This window comes from Protomyctophum bolini, assembly GCF_963924005.1.
Source record: "Protomyctophum bolini genome assembly, chromosome: 20".
NCBI lineage: Eukaryota > Metazoa > Chordata > Actinopteri > Myctophiformes > Myctophidae > Protomyctophum > Protomyctophum bolini.
This window is the reverse complement of record NC_137881.1, coordinates 18,566,578-18,582,443: the sequence shown is the minus strand read 5'-3', so window position 1 is coordinate 18,582,443 and position 15,866 is coordinate 18,566,578. Positions and strand designations below refer to the sequence as shown.

At 43.9% G+C, this 15,866-nt stretch overlaps 1 protein-coding gene across 2 annotated transcripts in view; it reads right to left on the bottom strand.

Annotated features, from left to right (window-relative positions):
- hspa12b (heat shock protein 12B) overlaps positions 1 to 13,446 on the bottom strand; it is a 23,180-nt gene extending 9,734 nt beyond the window's left edge. Inside the window, exons 1-8 of one of the 2 annotated variants that reach the window (XM_080792080.1) lie at positions 13,036 to 13,446; positions 9,548 to 9,611; positions 7,802 to 7,884; positions 6,670 to 6,794; positions 6,373 to 6,559; positions 5,474 to 5,578; positions 4,145 to 4,261; positions 2,321 to 2,498 (exon numbers count right to left, since the gene is read on the bottom strand). In XM_080792080.1, the coding sequence (XP_080648206.1) occupies positions 2,321 to 2,498; positions 4,145 to 4,261; positions 5,474 to 5,578; positions 6,373 to 6,559; positions 6,670 to 6,794; positions 7,802 to 7,884; positions 9,548 to 9,611; positions 13,036 to 13,308 (1,132 nt within the window). In that variant the 5' untranslated portion in view covers positions 13,309 to 13,446. Of the gene's footprint in view, positions 1 to 2,320; positions 2,499 to 4,144; positions 4,262 to 5,473; positions 5,579 to 6,372; positions 6,560 to 6,669; positions 6,795 to 7,801; positions 7,918 to 8,317; positions 8,353 to 9,547; positions 9,612 to 13,035 lie in introns of those variants that run through there. The other variant, XM_080792081.1, reaches the window with a different exon arrangement.
- Positions 13,447 to 15,866: the final 2,420 nt, after the last annotated feature.

The following is a 15,866-nucleotide window of genomic DNA, read 5'->3' as shown; positions in this document are numbered from 1 at the left end:
GAACAAAATCTAAAGATAGTAAAACTCATGACCGTGACAACAAAATGTGCGTGTGCATGGTGATGGTGAATGCGTGTGCATGGTGAATGCGTGTGTGTGTGTGTATGAGGTGTGCTGAGTATGTCAACATTACAAAGTGTGCTGTGCAGAATCTGGCAAAGAGAGAAAAAGAGAAGAAATAAAGAAAATAAGATATAGGCTTACAGCAGACAAAGAGACAGACCGAGAGAGAGAGAGAGAGAGAGAGAGAGAGAGAGAGAGAGAGAGGGAGGGAGATGTTGGGAGAGAGCGACAAGCCAAGAGCAGTTGAGATCATGGTTTCACTGCACCTTGTTCCAATTACAATATCCTGTGTTTTTTGGTGTGTGTGTGTGTGTGTGCGTGCTTGCATGCGTGTTGGTGTGGGGGCGTCTATATGCATATAGGTGCCTGCAGGACTTGCTGAAATACGCCTCCCCTCATATGAATCCTTTGTTACACCCCAACTGCCCACTAACTGTCTGGGAAAGACGAGGGCAATCTGCAACCCGGTCTCACCCAAACACGGTGAAATAGCACGGATTGGCAATTCCGTACATACACTAGTGAAAGCGGCCATGCCTCCATCGCGGTCGAAACAGTAGTATAGTTAGTACAATATGTACAGAGTCCAGATTGGTACAAACCTTTTTCAAAGTTTCAACGGTTGCCAAGCACTGTGTGTGACCAGACTGTTGGAGTCCAATGCAAAGTTTCGTGGAAACACTACTGCTCTCTCAGGCTGACACTGAAAGACTGATGCATGCTTCCATCACCATGCAGCAGGCTAGAGCTATAGCCCACTGTAACGTCTGGCTGCTCTGCCAAAGAAAGCAACTGCATGGTCACTGCATGCATTTCTGCAGCATGACTATGAGTCCTCGCCATGAAGACTAGATGAAAGGAATGCATCACACCCGTCTTAAGAAGACCATTGCACTGGTTGTTACCTCTAGCTTTCACCTTCCAAATCGTTTTTTTGATTATGCTATTATTATAATAAAATCAATCCATAGTCGTGCACATGAGTACATTTCAGGGATGCTCATTAGTCATAAGATATACACCAAGTACATATCTATGGTCCTCTGGTACTGAACAGTTCAAAGTCACTGAACAAATCTGGACCAAGAGACATGGAGAGGCATGCAGCTTTTTATTTTGTATGCCACCCAGCCTCTGGAAAACCCTGCCAGAGAATCTCGAAATGGCTGAAATGGTAGACACTTTTATGCATTAAGATCTTAAGACATATTTATTCAGTGCTTGTCTTGGTGGTTAATTTGTTTTTAATGATCTATATTTGTGTGGGCCGGATGACTTCAAAATATTATTCTCCACTACAAGTCCGTCAACAAGCCTAGCTCGATCCCCCCCTCCACCATATCACGCCCGTCCCAATCCTTCAGGTCGAGAGGTCGGCTATTGTCAATAAATGTTCACCTAAATGTCCACATCCAGAATAAGGACACTAAGACTAAAGGTCAAGTTTATCAGTATTAGCAAAACAAAGGGTGGTCTTTGGACAATGGCTACATTAAAATGCCTCTGTGTATCTACTCTATTAATCTCTCTCTGTCTTTGTTTTACGTGAAACATATGGCCCTGGCTCTCTAAACTCCCCCTACCACACGCACGCACGCACGCACGCGCACACACACACACACACACACACACACACACACACACACACACACACACACACACACACACACACACACACACACACACACACACACACACAATCATTCACCAACTCATCCTCTGCAAAATAAACACTGTTACCAAGAGAAATCAAAGCAAAGCAAAGAATTTCCAGGAACTCCAGTGTGGTTACTGCCTGGCTTATTTTAATCTATGGCAATAGAGCGCACACTTGCATCATGTCTTTAAAAGTTTTGATGAATTGAGTACCCTGATGCAGTACCCTGATGCAAACAAGTCTTATAGTGCTTTTTATGGTTATATCCTCATAGCACTTTTTGTATTGATAATTTCAATCAATCAATCAACTTTTTATTTTTTTAACCCGAAAACAATAATTTTCTCTTGTGAGGACCAGGAAAATGGTCCTCAGACTCCTCACAATCTAGTCTAAAAATAGTCTATTTCTACTGTACTTGTGGGGACATCTGACTCTCACAAGTACAATACAAGAACAAATGCACACACTGTGTTGCGCGCACACACACACACTCACTCACTCACTCACTCACTCACTCACTCTCTCTCTCTCTCTCTCTCTCTCTCTCTCTCTCTCTCTCTCTCTCTCTCTCTCTCTCTCTCTCTCTGTTCTCTATACCTTGTCTAAAACTGGAGTCAAAGGGGCGGGAGCCATCTGAGTCCAGGCCATTTGTGTTTGGCCGCAGGCTGAGGTCAATCACCTGGTGGAGGCGGAGTTTGCGGCAGTAGATGGAGGCAGCTTCGGGTTCCAGAGCGATGAGGAGCTGCTCCGGACAATCTGCAGACGTTAGACCTGCCTAGAGACACACACACCCGCACGCACAGACAGACAGATTTTGCAACAAAAACACCTCATACTTAAGTCCAAAACATTTTATAGTATAGCTTATAGCTATACTATATTATTTTTATTTATTCTCTTTTTTATATGTGATGTACCCTGTGGGCCATGAGCCTGTAATAAAGTTTATATAGCACGCCATGTAGTAGAAGTATCAAGTATTAGTAACCCCACCGCCCCATTTCAATGGTTGTCTTTAGTCTCAAGTCCTTAATGAGGCAAGGTCAAGCTCAAGAGAAGGTATTTTACTAGTTTATTTTTCAAGTCAAGTTTCCAAAGTTGCAAAAAAGGGAGTTCACTGCATGGACTCAAATGGTTGTGGCAGTGTAGTGGTGGTTGGCCAGAAAGACAAGACAGGCCATTAACCCAGCTGAAGAACGTATCAACATGGAGGAGAAACATAAACAATGTGTGTAGCGTAGAGGACGGGAGTGACGTACGTCCATGACCTCGCTTCTCCACCGGCATGGAAGCAGATCAGATGATGAAAGGGAACTTATAGCGGCCGGGGGGAGAGAGGGAGAGATGGAGGAGCCAAGGAATACAAGATGAGAGAAACAGGAGAGGAGAAAAGAGGAGAGGTGTAGGAGGAGAGTGTAGAGGAGGGGGGGAACTTAATGGGAAGTAGCTCATGTCAGTGAGCGAACGAGAGAGCGAGAGAGTGAGCGTGCGTGCGTGTGCATGTGCGTGCGTGCATGCGTGTGTGTGTGTGTGTGTGTGTGTGTGAGTGGGAGTGGGAGTGTAGGGCGGGGGTCTGGTTCGACTTCCTGTGTTTGTACGCCGGTCTCCCTCATTGTTCACGCTTTTGATGACATCACCACCAGCAGGAAGCACACACACCCACCCCACTGCCCTGACAGTGTGTTTGTATGAGAGAGAGAGAGAGAGAGAGACACTGACAGAGAGACAGAGGTAGAGAGAGCGAGAGAGAGAGGGAGTGTGTGTGTGTGTGTGTGTGTGTGTGTGTGTGTGTGTGTGTGTGAGAGAGATGGCTATAGATGGGGACTAGAACACAAGCACACACACTCACACACACATGGACCACATTCTCCGCTTCCATTGATATGTATTATTATAGGATGCTCTACATTCCTGTCCATGTACGCACGCTTCCTACAACTGATTGTGATGTATACAAGATACTGTGTGTGTGTGCGTGTGTGTGTGTGTGTGTGTGTGTGTGTGTGTGTGTGTGTGTGTGTGTGTGTGTGTGTGTGTGTGTGTGTGTGTGTGTGTGTGGAAGGGGGGGGGGGGGGGTGCACAATAATCCATGGAAACATGTTACAAGCGTTTTACCTTTTAGCACACTTTCTTTATTTATTTTTATTTATTTTTCCCGATTGTCTCAGAGGTCATGTAACAATCTAGTTGTGAAACCACTACATGATGACTATACTATGCAGTACATCAAAACAACACTTATTACACACCGACGCACACAACATGATACTATAATTGCTACACTTAGCAAGCTGACACACACAAAGATGTCTTATACTTTGGCACGTGTGTGTGTGTGTGTGTGTGTGTGTGTGTGTGTGTGTGTGTGTGTGTGTGTGTGTGTGTGTGTGTGTGTGCGTGTGTGCGTGCGTGCGTTCCTACCAGATATGCAGCCTCTCTCATAAACTGTTTGGCAGGTTGCCTCCAGACCGCGGGCACCGTGATGACCCATCGGATCGCCTCTCCCTCCAACACAGACGAGGACTGATCCTTTACCTCCTAACAGGACAAAACAACACAACACTACACCTGTTAATTGGCTTGTTTATACTTCATGTATGTCCGCTCATATGTGAGACTGGTATACAAAACGAACAGCACATACTGGTGTGTCCTCTAACCTCACACAAGATATCAGAGTGAAATATGGACATATGTATTGATTTGAGCTCACTCTTTGTGGGCACTAACAGAGAGACTTAGCGTATGCTACATGCCTGCCTGGCACTTGTGGAGCAATAGAAAGCTCCTGTTGTAAAGGGGTTTTGTGTTGTGTATTGTATATTTTAATGAATTGTACCTTGACCTTGATTTGTGACCTTGACTTTTGATCCAAAGGTTAATTATCTCTCCAGAGCAGCCTACGGACCATTCCCACCAAGTTTCATATAAAACATTCTAAATTTTGACCGTGACCTTGAACATGTGTGTCACGGGGCAAGCCGTGCCCTATATACAAAGACACATGAAACTGTTTCCTATAACATGCAAGGACTGTTGTTTTAAACTTTATTTGAATGGTAATCACTGATTGGTTAGTTGTCTCTCCTGCACTGCTGGTGGCATCTCCCTTGATGAGGAAAGGGCCAAGTGCTATGCAGGAGAGGGGTGTTTCTCCTTATTCTTTGAGTAATTGTCATTGAGTGTTCATTCTGTTTTATACTTGTTTAATTGTAACACATTATTTAGAATGTTTAGGTTACTGTTTATTCAAGGTGGTTGGAAGTATTTATTTATTAGTGTAGTATTTGAGAAGAAATGTGCTAATTGAGTCTGTGCCCAGTGGTAGGACCCACTCCTATTTAAAGGAGGCTGCAGGGACAGGCTAGTTAGTTGGATGTGGGCATTGACACAAATAACATCCCTGAGGGAGAGCTACAGGGCCTTGTTGTGATCAAGGTGCAGCCTGAAGAGAGCTCTCATCCTGTTAGGGTTTTGTTAAGGAGTGTTGCCCAAGTATTTATTTATCTTTTTGTCCTTTCTTTATTTTGTTGCCTGTAATATAGTTTGCTATTGAAAATTATTGCACTGAACAATTGTATGGACTTTTGGTGGAGGAGTTTGGGGAAAATAAAAGCCCTTAACTACCATTCCTGACTGTTCTTGGAGCCTTGGCCGTTCAGGCAACTTCACAATGTGAATCTGACCTTTGTGCTCTTACCAAAAAATAATATCATCTGCCATGTGTGAAAGCCATGGAGCATAGTGTACCTTGAGGGCGTGTTCCCTGAAGAAGCGCAGGGCATGAGCAAACACCTCGATAGCCCGGACCTTCTGGCCGTTGACAGACTCCAGCTCCGTCTCCATGGTGAGGTCCTGTGGCGAACACGGACAAAATGCTGAAAACTGCTGCAAAAGGACGGAAGTCCTTTAGGTATCGCTGATGTCTTCATACCAGCTTACCATTGTACCGCTGAATGGTTGTCTTTGGTTTCGTCGAGATTTCATTCATTACTTTTAATGCGAAGCTTGATCTTGCGACCTTTGCCCCTTCCACCATCACAGACCATTTTAACCCTTCATGAACAGGAAAGCAGCCTGAGGTCCTCTTGTAAGACACCTTCTCGACCTTTTACTCGGAATGGTGCAGTTATAGCCTAGGTAAAAACTTGAATCTGCCTGTTATAGCGCCACCATGAGGCAGATTTGAAAATGTTCAATTGGCATTTCTTCCTCAATCTAGTGGGAATGAGCGCACAAACATTTCACGGAAATCGCACATTTGAGGCATTTGGACTTTTTGAGCACTTTGTCTCCTGCAAACTTTGGAAGCCAATCTTAGCCAATCAGAATGGAATATGAAAAATCTGAAATACAAAATCTGTGGGAGTAATATAAAGAAATGTGTTTGGCACTGGAGACGCTATAGCAGGACGATCTGAAAGATCCGATCATCCGGGGCAGAGGTTATGCTCTGGCATCCATGGCGAGTGCAGCCGTGCACAGTTTTGCTGCGAACGGCCCAGCGTGCAAACATACAGGGTGCAAACACGCCTTCGCCCTGGCTGAGACAATTAGAAGTATGCAGCATTGAAAAATGGATTTACTCAAGTGACGTACAGCAACATTGTACTTTAGTACGGTACTTTACGTTCCACCACTGCTCTTACACTGGCACTATGTATCTTCATTTTGAACTTGTCGAAGTAGAGCCAGTGCTGGGCCTCCTCTGGGTCCAGGTCATGGTAGCTGTCACGGGCCGCGAAACCAAAACTGTGGAAGCGTAGCTCGGGAGTTAGCAGCAGACACGTTGGGCTCTTCTGATTGGCCACACCTGGGTCCCCGCCCTCCCAGCGCCTGTGCGGATTGGAGGAGAGCGCCGTCAGTCAAGGTAGAATAGAATGGAATGCAACAAAATTCAGCTTAAAATAATTGTGCATTGTACACACACACACACAGACTCTTACTTCATCATGTGTATGGCCTCTGGGTCCTGTGTGAAGCTAAAAGCATAGCCACTGGAAGTGGTTCCAAAGTCTATCGCCACAACAACAGAGAAGGGACAGGCCATCTTGGGTCTGAGCTCTACCCTCTGAGAGAGAGATAGAGAGAGAGAGAGAGAGAGAGAGAGAGAGAGAGAGAGTCATATCAGTCATAAGAAAAAACTATCTAGACTGTATTCAAATATAAATTTGTGTAAACAAACCAAAATCTAGAACCTTTCCCCCATAAACGGTTACGGTGTACTTTGCAGCCTGGGTGGGATACAAACCCATGGCCTAGAAAAGGATGTGGCCAGAACAACCCTTACAGTACTGTACATTCTTCAGTAATGACTAGTTTCTATGAATGGACACAAGCTACGGTAGAATTAGCACAACATTCATTTCAGATTAGTGTGGAGAAATATGCTCTCCTTTTTCCTCTCTGCGTTCATATTCGGTCAATGGGAAATAAATTTGTTTCTTGCGACAGTTGTTATTCCTTAAAATCTCCAATAGTCTTTTGCAAAAATGACATGAATTAATACCACTGCTGGTGCTAATGTGTATGTTTCTATATGTAGTGTGGGGTGTAATTACAGGGACATTTAAGCTGCAGTCAAAGTGTAATGATAAACCACTAATTGATGAGTGTATGTGGGCTGGGAGCCACTCTGTAAGACCACTATATAAAGAAACATAATAAGTGGGTGTGCCCAGATACGTTTGGGGAGGTGTTGGTTTTGTTTGTGTGCCAGTACGCAATAGTATATACTGTATATATGTGTGTAGCCTACAGTGGATGTGGATGTAGACATTTTTAATACGTTCCAAATTATGAATGAAATGTTTGTAGGTACTTATCTTCCCTTGTGTATGCATAATAGAGCATCCGTTATTCTGTGTGTGTGTGTGTGTGTGTGTGTGTGTGTGTGTGTGTGTGTGTGTGTGTGTGTGTGTGTGTGTGTGTGTGTGTGTGTGTGTGTGTGTGTGTGTGTGTGTGTGTGTGTGTGTGTGTGTGTGTGTGTGTGAGTGAGTGAGTGAGTGAGTGAGTGAGTGAGTGAGTGAGTGAGTGAGTGAGTGAGTGAGTGAGTGAACGTGCGTGCGTGCGTTTTACCGGTGATGGAGAAGGCGTGAGGGGGGCGATGCCACATTCATTTCTGGTTGTGGCAGGAGACGAGGGAGTTGACAAATCATCACCTGAGAAAGAGAGACACAGACATGCAGAGAAGTCTTAAAGTGATGTTTTCAGTTCATGTGCTCAGCCGTTGGGCTCTGAACCCACCCAGATCCTTACCATAACCACTTAAGCCTTATTTTATACTTCACCGTCTGTACGACGGTGTCATGTGGAAATAGCGAAGATAGGCAATCTATTCACAACGTAGCATTGTGCTGCAACTTGTTTAGATCAGCTATTTCTGAAAATCTTTAGGACATTTTTTTAAATGTTTTGAATCTTTGGGAAAAATTTTCGCCCCAAAAGGTTAACCTCACCACCACCACCATGCCTAAATGTAATCACAGAGCTGTGATTACATTACATTGACAGAATTGTCAATGGACAAGGCAGAAATATCTGTCTGAGGCAATTTGCAACTGTGGGGAAACCATTCATCACAAGGAAAGAGACATTACTGTTCTGTCATCATGCAAATGAAGTGGCACGCACGCACGCACACACACGCGCGCACACACACACACACGCACACACACACACACACACACACACACACACACACACACACACACACACACACACACACACACACACATACACACACGCGCACACACACACACACACACACACACACACACACACACACACACACACACACACATCCGTATAGCAACAATGTAAGTTAAGCCGTTCAGGAATTACTTGAATCAGGAATTCCAAGTTTAGCCTGCATCCCAAGATCCCGGTCGGTTCCCATTAATGTCTCCCTGTTAGGCCTACCCCTGGACTGACATTATGGGAAATGCGTGTGCCTTTTCCAGAGCCTCATCTCATCATCGCCATGGAGAAGATTACAGACCAGGTGTGTTGCCTTTAACTTAAGGCAAATATGTAATTCTATGCAACATGTTTGTATTTCTGTTTACATTAGAAAAGTTTTACTTCATTGTGAAAGTGTGTACCAGTGCTTTTATTTTGAAAACTCTGTATAGAGAGCCACTTCCTGTTAGTACCATTTTGCATGCAGCAGTGCACAGAGAAGGCAGACCTGGTCAGAGCTTAAGCCCTGAAACACACCCACTTGGAAGCAATTTAGACGCAATGTCGTAAGTTGTGCTGCTGAATTCAGTTATTGTAACTTTCTGTGACCCCTTGTGTGACATTTTGTGACTGTTTATTTGGAATTCGGAAATGTTTTTGACAATGTTTGCTGCTGTCTGCAGAACATAGCCTAGTACACACTCAGGTGTATGTCATCCTACTAATTAACACTGATGAGTGTAGGTCGTTTAGCCACTGAGTATGATTAGTTAATTGCCTGGGTTTCTTTGTTGTGAAATGTTTGGAATGCTGTCAATTAAGAACAAACTCTCAATGTTTGCATTATTTTATTATTTTTGCAGTTTTCACCGCCTTGTCAGTGAATGAAGTGAACAGTCAATTCCACCTTCGACTCTGTCTTCATCATTGGTTAAGTGGCAGTCCCATACACTGCCATAGAACATTACACCCGGGCCCTTGATGAGGTGCGCATAACAGATACGCACAACCCAACGTGCAATTCGGAATGACTGGAATGTTGAACCTGTGACTAATATTCCAGAGTGGGAGTCGGCATGGAAAGGTCAGGCTGTCCACGCCATGTCTGCATTTGCACTGTATGCATGTCTCTGAGTATCTCACCCGGTATCTGTAGGCTGTTGGTGTCTGGCTGCAGTCCATCAGCCATCTTTACAGGAGCCAGGGTCTAGGGAGCAAATGTTACATCACATATGGGTCACGTTTAGCTTGGGAGACAGGGCTGCCATATCACATATCAGTCAGATCAGTGACCATGTAAGCATGACCTGAGTTAAACATATGACCAACAAGAAGATTCCCAACTGCTAATATTTATTATTTCTTGTTTTCCCCATACTGCTACAAGGCTGTGTTGAGGAACCAAAACCAAATAATTTTATTGTACACAATTGTGTACAAATAATAAGATTATTTGTACAATTGCCAAATTCAAGGTTCAATATTTGTATTGTTACATCTTGTGAGATGTAACAACAATACAAATATTGAACGTGTAATTTGGCAATTTATTTCTACTGTCTTCTCATCTCATCTTATTACAGGGAATAATTACTGGAATTCTGAAGACAATCCCAAATATCCAAAAATAATTAAGAAACACACTTCCTTCTAAAGTTTCTGTCATTCTGTAATGTTTAACTCCTTTTCTTAACCACTTAAACCCTAAATACTTTATCAGATGGTGAATAGTGAAACTCACAATGACAAAAGTATCACTTTGTGAGCTTCGGACTCTATTCCATCTAAAATTGTGATTTGTGCGGTCCCCCTTATTTTATCTACTTGTGGAAGTACATTTTATTGGTGTATTTTACTATTTTAGCGGTGCATTGGAATACTTATTAACTTATTAATGGATTGAGATGACTTGACTGGACTGGACTATGACGGACTAACAGTTTTATGCCATGAAGTTGCCCCATCAGTGTTTTTCTTTGTCTTTGTGTTCTCTCTGTTGATACTGTTATATGTTGTGGTTGCACTAAACGGAATTTGTTGTATGTCTCATACAGTGACTTATCTTATCTTATCTTTAGTTGAGCTTGTAGATGGTATTGTATATTATAACTCTTCTCTTGGGTGTCCTAGAATGAGGATGCATACCACATAAATGAGGCCATATACAGTAGTTCTCACAGTATATCTCGCCCTATATTTACTAAATTAGCTGGGGACCCCCTGGAACCCCTTCAATGACTCCTGGGGGTTGCTGAACCCCACTCGAGATCGAGAACCACAGTTTTAGACCCTTGCCCCTGACCTGACGTTATGGATGTGTTGATGATGGTTGTGAATGGAAGTCCATTCATTACCAGCATCATCAACATATATCCATACCCTCAGGGGGACTGCGCATTAGTTCTGACGACTACATGCAGGTCTCTCTTAAGACGTCTCTCTGAAGATGTCTTAAGATGTCTCTTTGTAATGGTCAGACTAATGAGTGGTCAGATCAAGTATTTATTCAAGTATCAAGTATTTATTTAAAGACGCCGCGGACAAAGCCAACTCGGATCGTGACAAATCATGACAATGAACACAATATTTTGGGCCGATCAAATCATTAGAAAGAAGAAAATAAAGGCAGGAGACAACACTATTTGTTTTGTTTTTCTTATAAATTATTTGATCGGCCCAAAACATTGTGTTCATTGTCATGATTTGTCACAATCCGAGTTGGCTTTGTCTGCGGCGTCTTTAAATAAATACTTTAAGAAAAGCCTATGGGAAAAATGCATTGGGATTCATTTCCTGGGCCACTCGTCGTACTGAAAGGGGGAGGGACTGCGACGCTCTATGGTTTGCATGTTCTACCCAGGCACACTGTTTCCTCCCACATGACACACAATCATTCATTTTTTAGGTACATACTCCTGCCATTGCCCTTGACCAAGATACTGACATTTACAACAGGAGTTTGTCCCTGGGCGCTGCACTGTGGCTGCTTACACTGCTTCTAAGTAGTTAGGATTGCTCAATGAATTGCTCAAATTTCCCCACGGGGAAAATAAAGTATGTACCTTAAGGTACATACTTTATTTTCCCCGTGGGGAAATTTGTCTAGTCAATTGACTAGTCAGGAATAAATTGTCTTCAGTGGACAAAGTTAACATACTGCGGTTCTCGCTTAACATCGGTAAAGAACAGGCATGATTTGTTTTGTTTTTCCTGAGAGAACGGCAGCAACACGGTAGGTACAACACAAATCCTGTCGGGAATGGATAGAGTTACGAGTTACGAGCCACTGTGTGTTCTGCTGGGAGTTTTGTATTTACAATGGCTCATGTGAGTGCACAATCACCACAATGTGTGTACATCTGTGTGTGGCTTTCTTTGACTGTGCAGTGTGTGTACATGCATAAATGTTTGTCGTTTGCCAAACCAGTGTGAGGGTACAGGGTGCATTCTGAATTCATGAATGTATGTGTGTGTGTGTGTGTGTGTGTGTGTGTGTGTGTGTGTGTGTGTGTGTGTGTTCCTGTGTGTGTTGGGTTACAGTGGCCTGCTGGGTACTGATTGGATCAGTCTGCGATGTGAGACCCACTTCAATAGCAAACTAAACACACCACTGCAATGAAACAAAGATGTGTTTGTTTGACTGCGTGTGTGTGTGTGTGTGTGCGTGTGGGCGTGTGGGCGTGCGTGTGTGCGTGCATACTCAAGCATGTGTTTGTCAAATGTAAAATATTGCATGCTGGTTAGTGGCATGCTCATGCATGTGTATGACATTGGACGTATATTATCCCACGACTCTCGGTGTGATGATAAAACCAGATATAAGAAAGAGAGAGAGAGACACTCAATCCTGTTCTCTCTATACATTCTTTCTCTCCTCCAGACTATATGACTTTCTCTCCTCCTTTCTCACATAACATTTCCCTGTCTCTGTTTTTCTACCTCTCTCTCTCTCTCTCTCTCTCTCTCTCTCTCTGTCTGTCTCTCCGACACGCGACTGAGAACAGGCAGGGGATCAGCAGAAAAAGCAGCTCTCTACTCCCCCGGGAGTGATAGAGGGAGACTGAGAGACAGAGAGAAGGGAGAGGGGGGTGGGGGTGGTGGGTACAGAGTGCCGTTCTTTAAACATTAGGGACTGATTGTGTAAAACACGCTGTACCACTTTCATGCACCATTAACAATAGAGTACACCCCCCCCCCCCCCCCACACACACACACACACACACACACACACACACGCTTGTTTCATTACTTCAACTTTACTGTACAGGACACACACTCACTAAAGTCTTTTATACACTGGAGTTATAGGTGTGTGCGTGCATGCGTGCGTGCGAGAGATAGATGATGAGAGATGATGCATATACTGTATGTCCAACCTTCTTAATGTTATTGAATTGAATTACAGAAACAAATCTAATACACAGTTGACAGTTCCAACTTGTTTGCACCTCAGACAAGACAGGTGTGACAGCTGACCCCAGACCTGTCTGAGTAACGAAAGTACATCCAATATCATCCATAACAAATACTATGATGATTTAAAGACAATTCAATGATTGAATTCAAAGACAAAAGGCATCATTCAATTCAGTGGCAGCCAAGACAGAAATGATTTTTTTGTAGAAACATACCGCTTTTTGGGGGGAGGATGAAGCAACGCTGACTGTCCTCTGTTTCACCACCTCCAAGCCGGAGAACAATGCTATTCCCAGAGTTTGCAATACGCTAAAGAGTTTGGAACTTTGGAATACTGCTACGCCCCCAGCCCCCCCCCCCCCCCCAGAGAGAGAGAGAGAGAGAGAGAGAGAGAGAGAGAGAGAGAGAGACGGAAAACTAGGATTGCATATAAGGATGCTTTTGGTGGAAAATCCACGTTCAACCTCCCTGCAGAATTCCAATATCATAAAACAGGTAAATCAGAAGAGAAAGGAGAGGATGAGAGAGATGGGTGGATGCAAAACAGAGCAGGAGGGAAAGAGAGAGGAGAACGTGACTTGTAGTGAATGAAAAAAGGGGATATTCCTGGCTGGAACCGTGCTGAGCTGGACTGCTCTTTATGTGATCTAACGTTTTCTCTCCACTCCGCACTGGAATGTCAGAGGAAAGGAGTGACACACACACACACACACACACTGACACGCACGCACGCACACACACACAAAAATATACACACGAGTAATGAGAGTGGGAGAGCTGTGACACACTGTGGTGTGTGTGTGTGTGTGTGTGTGTGTGTGTGTGTGTGTGTGGGGGGGGGGGGTTACCTCACTTGTGTGTGTGCCGCTGTGCATGTGCGTGTGTGAGAGTGAGTGAATGAGGGGGGTTCACTGATTAAGTCATCTTGCCCTCTTTCTCCTCCTCCCTTTTTTGTCTGCCCTGTCCATTATTTTTTTCTCTCCTCTGGTTTCTTTGTGCAGCCTTCCTCTCCTCTCCTCTCCTCTCCTCGTCTCTTCGTTTCTCTCTCTAATCCTCCTTTCATCTGGCCCTTTTTTCTCCCTTTTACTCCTTGTGCTTAATCTTGTATTTCTCTGCCTGGTTCTCTCTCTCTCTTTCTTCTCTCTCTCTCTCTCTCTCTCTCTCTCTCTCTCTGTCCTTCCTCTTGTGTGTGAATAAGTGTTATTTTCCTAGACAGTCTGTTGTTATACTTCCTGTGACTGATACATGACTTAATAACGTTGTGGAACAAAGCAGCGCTGCACCGGCAGCAGACCTGTGGGTTCAGTCAACTAACTTTTAAATCATGAAAACGCAGATTGTTCATAAGATTACAAATGGACCTGTAAGTTAAATGAACACTGGCTTTACTCTGCCAGATAATTTACTGTAGTTCAATGACGTTTTCTTTCTTTCTTCCTTTCTTTCTTTTCTGTTTTCTTGACCATATGCTTTGTTTTATGTTCATGCAAGTCTAACCATTTGGTTTGGTGTTTTCGTGTGTGTGAATGTACGTGTACGTCTGCGTGTGTGGCTCTTGGGGGTCCATTTACACCACAGGGATCTGATTCCCCCCACCGGAGCTGTGATTGAAAGCATACATTAACCCCCAGTGCTCTCTCTCTCTGAGTCTGCACACACGAGCATGTGCACACACAGACGCACGCACAAAGGCCCACACGCACACAGGCACGCACACACGCACACACACACACACACACACACACACACACACACACACACAGTCTCCCCTGTCATACTTCCAAATCAATTTAGAGAGAGAAAGCGTGTGTGTGTGTGTGTGTGTGTGTGTGTGTGTGTGTGTGTGTGATGTGTGTGTGTGTGTGTGTGTGTGTGTGTGTGTGTGTGTGTGTGTGTGTGTGTGTGTGTCTGGAAGCCATTACCTGGCATGTCTCTTCCCGCTGGGGCCCATATGGACCCTGCCATGCCATCACCTCCCTCTCTCTCTCTGTTTCTCTTTCTCCTTCTCATCTCTCACATTGTTCCTATGCATCTCTGATTCTCACTTTCTTGTTTTGCTATAATCTTTCTCTTTTACGGTTGCATACGCCTGTTTCCACCCCATCTGTGTTTGGTTCACATCTCAGTCCACTACTGCAGTTGTTCTCCACCGGTGGGCTAGGATTTTGAGGGAGGGTCCCCAGATGACAGCAAGGTGACAATTTAAGGCCTTTTTAATATAGGCATACCTAAAAAAATTTTTTTAGAAAAAAGCCATAACTGCAGTAATCAACAAAACTATAGGCTACTATAACAACAAACGGGTCAAACATTGGCCAAATTGTCAAATAAATGAAATAATAAGAAGAAGAACGAGGCAAATAATTAAATTTGACACACAATAGCGAAATTGTATATTGCTGCCAGACAACTTCAATACCAACATAGCCTCGGTCGCAGGCTTAGGGCCGATTCATACTCTTATTTTACCGCTGATTCGGCGCTGTAGTGCCGAAATGATTTCGGCTCGTCAGAAATTTTCAGTAGCACCGAAGAGCCGACTTTAGGACGGTACCCGCCCCCCGAACCTCAAATGATGTCAAATTGTAGGCTCTACAGAGCCGAACCGACTTTTATTCGGCTCTAAAATAGGAGTATGAATCGGCCCTTACTCATCTGCGAAGAGAAAAGCCTGCAGGTCACAAAGGCAGAGACGCTATCGGCGGAAGTGTCGGTCCGGAACATCCGTCAGATTTATTTCCCCCGGATACAATATTTTTTCGACCAAACACTTGTTGTGATTGGTCGATCTCATTCACGGAGAATGTAAACTGATTTGTAAAGCCTCAACGTCATTTCCTTGAGCGGTATACTTCCGCCAAAATCCCGCAACTTCCGCCCAAAACAAAATGATAGCGTCTACAGCGTGTTACCAACATTACTAATCTAAACACATGATTGGGTCACATTAATAATACAATTTAATAAAAACTATTTATCATTATTAATGCCATTAACTCATACCCAGTAATGAAAGAGGATATGAGAAAGGTTGACGTCTTCCATA